The sequence below is a fragment of the Chiloscyllium plagiosum genome, chromosome 16 (assembly GCF_004010195.1).
Source record: "Chiloscyllium plagiosum isolate BGI_BamShark_2017 chromosome 16, ASM401019v2, whole genome shotgun sequence".
NCBI classification, from domain to species: domain Eukaryota; kingdom Metazoa; phylum Chordata; class Chondrichthyes; order Orectolobiformes; family Hemiscylliidae; genus Chiloscyllium; species Chiloscyllium plagiosum.
Window position 1 is genome coordinate 75,870,060 of NC_057725.1, and position 9,565 is coordinate 75,879,624.

At 44.5% G+C, this 9,565-nt stretch overlaps 1 protein-coding gene across 1 annotated transcript in view; it reads right to left on the reverse strand.

The window, feature by feature from the left end:
• Positions 1-9,565, reverse strand: part of LOC122558020 (ciliogenesis and planar polarity effector 1-like) — a 68,184-nt gene that overhangs the window by 32,877 nt on the left and 25,742 nt on the right. Inside the window, exon 7 of the mRNA XM_043706354.1 lies at positions 1,980-2,057. Coding sequence (XP_043562289.1) covers positions 1,980-2,057 — 78 coding nt within the window. The remainder of the gene's footprint in view (positions 1-1,979; positions 2,058-9,565) is intronic.

Sequence of the window (9,565 nt, forward strand, 5' to 3'; positions counted from 1 at the left end):
TTCCTTTATTGGTCAGAGTATTGAGTACAGGAGTTGGGAGGTCATGTTGCGGCTGTACAGGACATTGATTAGGCCACTGTTGGAATATTGTGTGCAATTCAGGTCTCCTTCCTATCGGAAAGATGTTATGAAATTTGAAAGGGTTCAGAAAAGATTTACAAGGATGTTGCCAGGGTTGGAGGATTTGAGCTACAGGGAGAGGCTGAATAGGCTGGGGCTGTTTTCCCTGGAGCGTCGGAGGCTGAGGGGTGACCTTATAGAGGTTTACAAAGTTCTGAGGGGCATGGATAGGATAAATAGACAAAGTCTTTTCCCTGGGGTTGGGGGCATCCAGAACTAGAGGGCATAGGTTTAGGGTGAGAGGGGAAAGATTTACAAGAAACCTAAGGGGCAACGTTTTCACACAGAGGGTGGTATGTGTATGGAATGAGCTGGCAGTGGAAGTGGTGGAGGCTGGTACAATTGCAACATTTAAAAGGCATCTGGCTGGGTATATGAATAGGAAGGGTTTGGAGGGATATGGGCCAGGTGCTGGCAGGTGGGACTAGATTGAGTTGGGATATCTGGTCGGCATGGACGTGTTGGACCGAAGGGTCTGTTTCCGTGCTGTACATCTCTATGACTCTATCTTGTAGATAGCACACACTGCTGCTACTGAGTGTTGGTGGTGGAGAGAATGGATGCTTGTGGATGTGGTGCCAATCAAGCAGGGGCTGCTTTGTCCTGATGAGTGTCAAACTTCTTGTCCTGAGTGTTGTTAGAGCTGCAACCAACCAAGCAAGTGGGGAGTCAGGAGGTGAGTTAATTGTCACAGTATTCCCAGCCTCTGACCTGCTCTTGTCGCCACTGTTTATGTGGCTAGTTTCTGGTCAATGATACTCCCTCGGATGTTAATAGTAGGGAATTCAGTGATGGTTAAATTATCCCTTTTTGCACATCGTACTGTGAATATTACTTGCATCTTGTCAGCCCAAACCAGACCTTGTTACATTTGAACACAGACTGCTTCAGTATCTGAGGAGTTGTGAAAGATGCTGAACGTTGTGCAATCATTTGCGAACATCCCCCATTTCTGACCTTCTGATGGAGGGAAGGTCATTGATGAAGCAGCTGAAGAGGGTTGGGACTGAGGCACTACCCTGAGCAACTCCTGTAGAGATGTCCTGGAGCTGAGCTGAGCTGACTGACGTCCAACAATCACACCAGCTTCCTTATGTATCAGGTATGATTCTAAACAGTGAAGTGATTTTTCCCTGATTTCCACTGACTCCAGTTTTACAAAGGTTCCTTGATGTCACACTGTTTAACCTACCCTCAAGACAACCACCCCATTCCAGGTAGAAATCTAGCAAACATTCTCTCAACAACATTAACACACCCTTCCTTAAGTAACGGGACCAGTGTTGTACACTATACAATGTGACACCAATGTTAATATGCATCCACCTGACTCAAACACACAGAATCCACATTCCATTCTTGCTCAGCTAACAGGAGCTCAATAGAAACTCAATAAAAAGAAACTGTAGCCCCCTTTCACAACCTCTGAATACCCTAAGTTGTTCCTCAGACTTCAGCCACAGCAGTCATTTGGGACACAGCACGATCACCATCCCCATCAAAATCACTAAATGGCAATTAAGTCAGCCCATTGCTTCTTCTGAAGCAGGGATTAATCCTGGTGTCTGAGCTGAACCTTTGTGCAAACCTCCCATGCAGGATTTTTGCTGGGAGTCTGCTCCTCATCTTGGATTCAGAACGACCCAGGACAGGAGCTGCCCCTGGTCCTGGACTAGGATTGGTCAAAGATAGGAGCTGCCCCATCTTGGAATGGAATCAGTTACCTCATCTGCCGGTTCCTGAGCTGGGACATGGCTGCTGCTGCTGCTGCTGCTGCTGCTGCTGAGTTACACCGTATGAAGGAGACTTCACTCACTCCTTAACAAATGAACCACAAAGTAAAAGGTGAAAGATCAAACCTGCAGTAGCAGTGATTGGCTGATCATTCCCGATCTCAGAGCAGGTGAGGATTCCAGCATCCTTGAAGGATTTAGCAGCTTCAGAAAAGCAAAGAGAAAGCACAGTGGTCAGTGCAATGGTCAGCTCCAAGGGACGGACGATAGAGAACCAAACACAATCTATACAGCCCGACTCTGAGGAAAAGGAAGCAACCACAAATTCGGCACAACTGCTCCTACATCATTTCCTAGAAATGCCAAAATATTTTCGTGAACATTTCTACTGTGTGTGCAGCGGAGGTACACAGGATAGATGAGAGATATGAAACATTTTTATCCATTTCCCTTTAAGTGATGCGGGCAAGCCCACAAATATTCAAAGAGAGGAACATGGTACTCTAACTCACGTTGTGGAGAAAGTTTTGCTTCCTCTTGTTATAAAGCGGAGGTTGACCCCCCTGCCTCTGAGAACGAAAGCCAAAACACCCAAAGAGGAACATCTTGCCCTTTAATGTGTACAAGGAGTGTAACCTGCTTTTCAGCAACTTCTAGTGGTTACATAAAATAAATCCCAAACACTCACTTTAAACTGAACAAGCAACAACTTATTTATCTAACTCTAACAGTGAACAAATTAACTAAACTATTAACAAACCAAATAAATCCCTTCCAGCTACTAACTATTCCCAAATAAAACAAGATTCTAATGGTGTGCTGTTCCAGTAAATACAAGTTCCACTCATATAAAAAAAATTGGATTTATTCTCTCAAAATTACAGCCAGGTTACATGCCTTCCGGAATGTTCTGTGCCTTCTCCATTGTTTTTTCTGTCAGGAATGCCTACTCTGTCATTGGTACTATTGTTATTTTGTTGCTGCTTTCTCTAAGATAGGGAGGAGGCTGTGAGACCCAGCAACTCTCTGTCAAGAGCTAAGGCCGTTAGCTCTGGCGAATGACAGCTAGCTAACTAGTCTTTGTCTAACTGCCCCCCTTTTTTACACCCTTGATGACATACTAATATTTCTTACAGTATGATTGGTCCAATGTTGTCAAAACCATCAGATTTAAATTTAATATGTTTTTGGTATCTAAGTGCCTGGTTCAAATTGATTGGCTAAATTCAAAAGCCTTGACGTTTCGGGCATAAGACCTTCATCAGGAATTCCTAACAAAGGGCTCATGCCTGAAACATTGGCTCCCCTGCTCCTTGGATGCTGACTGACTTGCTGCGCTTTTTCAGCACCATCCTTTCCAACTCTGACTCTCTAGCATCTGCAGTCCTCACTTTCACCTAAATTCAAAAGCCAGTTGTCTTGGTAAAAACTGCTGCTTGTCCTCGTATGGCCTTTCAATATAAAACTTTTCAGTTTGGGCTCTCTCTGTATTGCAAATGTTCGAGCTGCTGCTCACACACATCCATTTTATATCCCTAAGCACTAAAAAAGCACTATCTTTTAAAGGGACCATGGAATGCTTTCCCCCCTTAGCATTTTCCAATTTCACAAATACCAAGTTCTAACTTCCTGCCTCCCAATCTCTAATGACTCCAGCCAATTTTGCAGTACTCTTCACAGAGCTCATTAAGAGCCAAAATGTTGGTTAAAAAAAGTAAATCAGAAGATAGAAACACGCAGTAATCACGGGGACTTCACTATACCGGCGGTCTGGGAAAATCAGGTAAATGGCACACCCCAAGAAAAGGAATCTGTGGCACAAAAATAGAAATTTCTGGAAAATCTCAGCAGGTCTGGAAATGTATGTGGAGAGAAAGCAGAATTAATGTTTCAGGTCGAGTGAACCTTCTTTCTGAAGAAAGTCACTGGACCCGAAATGTTAATTCTACTTTCTCTCCACAGACGTTGCCAGAGATTTTCCAGCAATGCCCGTTCTTCTTTCTGATTTCCAGTGTCTGCAGTTCTTTCGGTTTTCCGTTTCTTTAAAAAGAAGTTATGGAATGTCTATGAGATGATTTTTTTGGAGCAACTTGTTGTTGAGCCTATTAGGGAACAGGAATTCTGGATGTGATGGTGTAATGAGGCAGAGTTTATTAGGGAGCTTGTGGTGAAGGAACCCTTAAAGAGCAGTGATATAGATAGAGTCATAGAGTCCGACAGCATGGACCCAGGCCCTTCAGCCCAAACTGGCCCATACTGACCAAAATGTCCATCCACACCATGCCCACTTCCCTGCATTTGGCCCACATCCTTCTAATCCTTTCCTACCCATGTATTTGTCCAAATGCCTTTTAAATGTTGTTAATGTACCCACCTCAACCACTTCCTCTGGCAGCTCATTCCATATGCGTACCACCCTCTGTGTAAACAAGTCGTCCCTCAGGTTCCCTTTTATTCTTTCCCCTCTAACCTGTCCCTCTTTCCTCTACTCCTTAATTCCCCAACCCTGGGAAAAAGACTAAGTGCATTCACCCTATCCATGCCTCTCATGATCTTATACACCTCTATAAGGTCCTCCCTCAGTCTCCTACATGCTAACAAAAAACATCCTGGCTTGTCCAACCTCTCCCTTTAACTCAGACCAGGCAACATCCTTGTAAATTCCTTCTGCGTTCTTTCCAGTTTAATAACATCCTTCTTACAGCAAAGTGACCAAACCTGAACACAATACTCTAAGTCTGGCCTCACCACTGTCCTGTATAACTGCAACATAACTTCCCAACGTCTATAGTCAGTGCCCTGACTGATGAAGGCCAGTTTGCCAAAAACCTTCTTCACTGCCCTGTCTACCTGGGACTCCACTTTCAGAGAACCGTGCGCCTGAACTCCAAGGTCCCTCTGTTCCACTACACTCCTTAAGGCTCTACCATACACCATGAAACTCCTACCTTGAGTTGACTTTTAAAAATGCGTGACCTCACACCTATCTATACTAAACTCCATTTGCCATTTCTCGGCCCACTTTCCCAGCTGATCAAAGTCCTGCTGCAATTTCTGAGAACCTTCCTCTCTGTCCACGGTACCGCCTATTTTAGTGTCATCCTGCCTTGTACATTCCCATCCAAATCACTGATATCGATAACAAACAGCAATGGGCCCAGCACCGACCCTTGAGGCACTCCACTAGTCACAGGCCTGCAGTCCGACAAGCATCCTTCCACTATTACCCTCTGCTTCCTACTGTAAAGCTAATGGTGTATCCAATTTGCCAGCTCTCCCCGGATTCCACGTGATCTAACCTTCCAGAGCAGCCTACCATGTGGAACCTTATTAAAGGCCTTATTTAAATCCATATAGACTACATCTACCACCCTGCCCTCGTCAACCTTCCAGTCACTTCATCAAAGAACTCTAACAAATTTATGAGGCATGATCTCCCATTCACAAAGCCATGCTAACTACTCCTAATCAAACCCTGTCTTTCCAAATGCGTGTATATCTTATCCCTCAGAATCTTCTCAAGTAACGTACCTGCCACAGATGTTTGGCTTACTGGCCTACGGAATATGACAGAACTCACACTGCAGTTTGAGAGGGAGGAGCTGGAATCACATGTAACAGTATTATAATTGAGTAAAGGTACGAGGGAGGAGTTGGCCAGAGTTGATTGGAAGCTTAGCAGAGAAGATGGTGGAGAAGCAATGACCGGTGGTTATAGATAATTTGGGAGCCACAACAGAAATTCATCCCAAGGAAGAAGAAACAATCTAAGGAGAGAACAAGGCAAGCATGATGCAGCTCCGTTTGTGGGTGCGGGGATGATTGCTCCTGTAGTTGAGTATCTGGTCAGTGTGTGGGGCTTTTCTGTAGATGCTGGTCTGCAGTTCTCCATTGGCTTTTTGTTCTACTGCAGCATCGAGGAAGGGGATTCTGATATTGTTCTCTCCCTCTCTAGTTAACTTTATACCAGGAAGGATTTGTTTTTGTGTTTGTGGGTTTCCTCTAATTTGTTGTGTTTCGTGATGTCAAAGCTGTCATCCACATAGCGGACCCAAAGCTTGGGCTGGATGGTGGGAAAGGCTGTTCGTTCTAAGCTCTGCATAACTGCTCCTGCTCAGAGTCCCGATATTGGTGATCTCATGGGTGTCCTGTTAATTTGTTTGTAGGTCTAGTCGTTGAAGGTGAAGTGGGTAGTGAGGCACAGGTCTATTAATTTGAGGATGCTGTCCTTGCTGATGGAGTTGGTGCTGTCAGATGTTTGTGCCCTTGGGTAGTCTCGCAGTGATGCCAGTGTTTCTTTGGCCAGGCTGATGTTTACTGATGTGAATAGGACCATGATGTCAAAGGAAACCATTACCTTGTCGTCCTCTACCTTGGTGTCTTTGATGGTTTTAAGGAATTTCTGGGTGGATACTCAGGACCAGATTCTCAATTACAGGAGCAATCCTCCCAACACACACAAACGGAGCTGTATCAGGACATTATTTAAACAAGCCACAACACACTGCAACACCCAGGGACTACGAGAAGCCGAGGAAAAACACCTCAACAATATATTCAGGAACAACGGATACCCAATAAGCACAATCTGTTGATTCTTACACAGCAGACCTGACCATGAAGACATAACACGCCCAGAGACTCTAGCCACCATGCCATACAGCAAAGACATCTTGGGCGACTGTGTGGAGTTTGCACATTCTCCCCGTGTCTGCGCGGGTTTCCTCCGGGTGCTCCAGTTTCCTCCCACAATCCAAAGATGTGCAGGTCAGGTGAATTGGCCATGTTAAATTGTCCGTAGTGTTAGGTGCGTTAGTCAGAGGGAAATGGGTCTGGGTGGGTTACTCTTCGGAGGGTTGGTGTGGACTGGTTGAGCCGAAGGGCCTGTTTCCATACTGTAGGGAATCTAATCTAATCTAATCTCGGAAATGAAAACTAGACTATTCCGGCCTCTTGGCATCATGGCAGCCCACAAGCCTACCACGACAGTGAAACAGCTCCTGATGAATTTAAAGGACCCCAAACTAACAACCAGCCGAATGAACGTCATATACAAAATACCTTGCAAGGACTGCGACAAGCATTATATCAGACAGACAAGCAGGAAACTAGCCACCAGGATACGTGAGCACTGACTAGCCACCAAAAGACATGACCAACTATCACTGATATCTACAGACAGATGAAGACAGACTGGGACAATACGTCTACCCTGGGATAGGCTAAACAAAGACACACATGGGAATTCCTAGAGGCCTGGCATTCAAACTGAACTCCAATAACAAACAATTTGGATCCCAATTCTCAACCTCTCAGAAACAGAACTGGTAGTGATATCACCCACCACAACAATCCAAGACATAGAAATAGCAGCAGGACAGAACACCAGCGCTTCACTGGAGGCTCACTGATGTTACCCAGCATGGTGATGAAAAGTCTAAGAACAAATCTATCAGCTCAGCGAGCAAATGTATAACCTGACCTTCTCAAATTTAGCCAATCAATTTGAATCAAACCCTTAGGTATCAAAAAAACAATTAAATTTAAATCTGATGGTTTTGACTACCTAGAACCAATGTGATTGTAAAGAAATTAATCAGTCAAGTGTATAAAAGATGAGGGCATTTGAAAAGTCAGAGACAGCAAACTGACACTTGAAGATATAACAACTTCCAGCTCTCACAGAAAGCACCATCTATTTAATAAAGGTACCGCCACACTCTTAGATAATATTCCAAACCGCAAAGTTCACAGAGAGAAGAACTGACACAAGAATTCGAAGGAGGAGGTGTTTCTGAAAGAAAATCAGTGGAGCGGGCGTGCAGCATTCTGGAAGACATAACCAAGCTGTAAGTTTGAGAGACTAAATTCTATTGTTCTGTTATCTCAGTGGGACTTGTATTTCTTGAAACAGCATACCATTTGGATTTTGTTTTATCAGGGAACAGTTAGTAGTTAGAGGGGGATTGTTCGAGGTGTTAGTGGTTCTGTTAATTTGTTCACTGTTGGAGTTAGACAAATAAATTGTTACTATTTGGTTATGGAGTGAGTGGAAGGATTTCATTTTATTTATCCACTCCCTTATAACAGATCTGGGGGGGGGTTTCTACCCCTTGGCATACATCTTTTAACAGATTACGAGGCAAGGCGAGCCTCTCTGGGTCTTACGGTTTTAGTTATCAGGGAGAGGAGGGATCTAATCCTGCTTCATAACAGATGAGATTGCAGAGTACCTGGAAGTGCAAGGTACAATAGTGCTGAGTCAGCATGGTTTCATCAAAGAGACGTCATGCCTGACAAATCTGTTAGAATTCTTTGAGGAGTTAACAAGCAGGTTAGGCCAAGGATGTGATCTATATGGGAATAGGCAGAGGAGGTACCTGCCTCCATTCCAAGCTGGGAACAGTGGATGTGATTATATTTTGATTTCCGGAAGGTTTTTGACCAGGTACAGCACAGGAGGCTGCTGAATAAGATAACAGCCCATAGTGTTAGGAGCAAGGTACTAGCACAGATAGAGGATTGGCTGACAGGCAGAAGGCAGAGAGTGGGGATAACAGGGGCTTTTTCAGGATTGCAGGTGGGGACATGTTGGGACCTCAAATGTTCACATTATACACTAAAGATTTTGAAAAAGGAACTGAGGTTATTGTTGTGAAGTTTGCAGATGGTATAAAGCTAGGTGGTGGGACAGGTCGTGTTGAGGAAGCAGGGAGGCTACAAAACCATTGGGACAGGCTAAGAGAGTGGGCAAAGAAGTGGCAGATGGGATACAATGTGGGAATGTGTAAGGTTATGCACTTCAGAAGGAAGGATAGAAGCATAGAGTACTTTCTAAATGGGGAAAGGCTATGGAAATCTAAAGCACCAAGAGACTTAGGAGTTCAAAACGGGCAGAGGGGGTGGGGTGGCCATGTTGGTAAGGGATGATATTCTGTCCCTTGCGCGGCGGGACCTAAATCAGGGGATGTAGAGTCAGTGTGGATAGAGCTGAGAAATTCTAAGGGTAAAAAGACCCTCTTGGGAGTTATCTACAGGCCCCCAAACAGTAGTCTGGATGTCGGATGTAAGTTGAATCAGGAGCTGAAATTGGCCTGTCGCAAAGATGTTACTACAGTTGTTATGGGGGATTTCAACATGCAGGTAGACTGGGAGAATCAGGATGGTATTGGACCTCAAGAAAGAGACTTAGTGGAGTGCCTCACAGATGGATTCTTAGAACAGCTGGTGCTGGAACCTACCAGGGAGAAGACAATTCTGGATCTGGTATTGTGCAACAAACCAGAATTGATCAGGGACCTCGAAGTGAAGGAGCCATTGGGAAGTAGTGACCATAATACAATAAACTTCAATCTGCAATTTGAGAGGGAGAGGGTACAATTGGAAGTGCTGTTGAATAAAGGAGTTATGAGGGAGGAGCTGGCCAAAGTTCAATGGTGCAATACCTGAGCAGGGATGACAGTGGAGGAACAATGGCAGATAATTCTGTGTATAATGCAGAAGATGCAGGATCAGTGCATTCCAAAAAGGAAGAAAGATCCTAGGAGGAGGCAGGGGTGGCCGTGGCTGACGAGGGAAGTTAAGAAACATATAAAGTTAAAAGAAAAAAAGTATAACATAGCAAAGATAAGTGGGAAAACGGAGGACTGGGAAGCTTTTAAAGAACAACAGAAGATTACTAAGAAGGAAATACACAGAGGAAAAATGAGGTA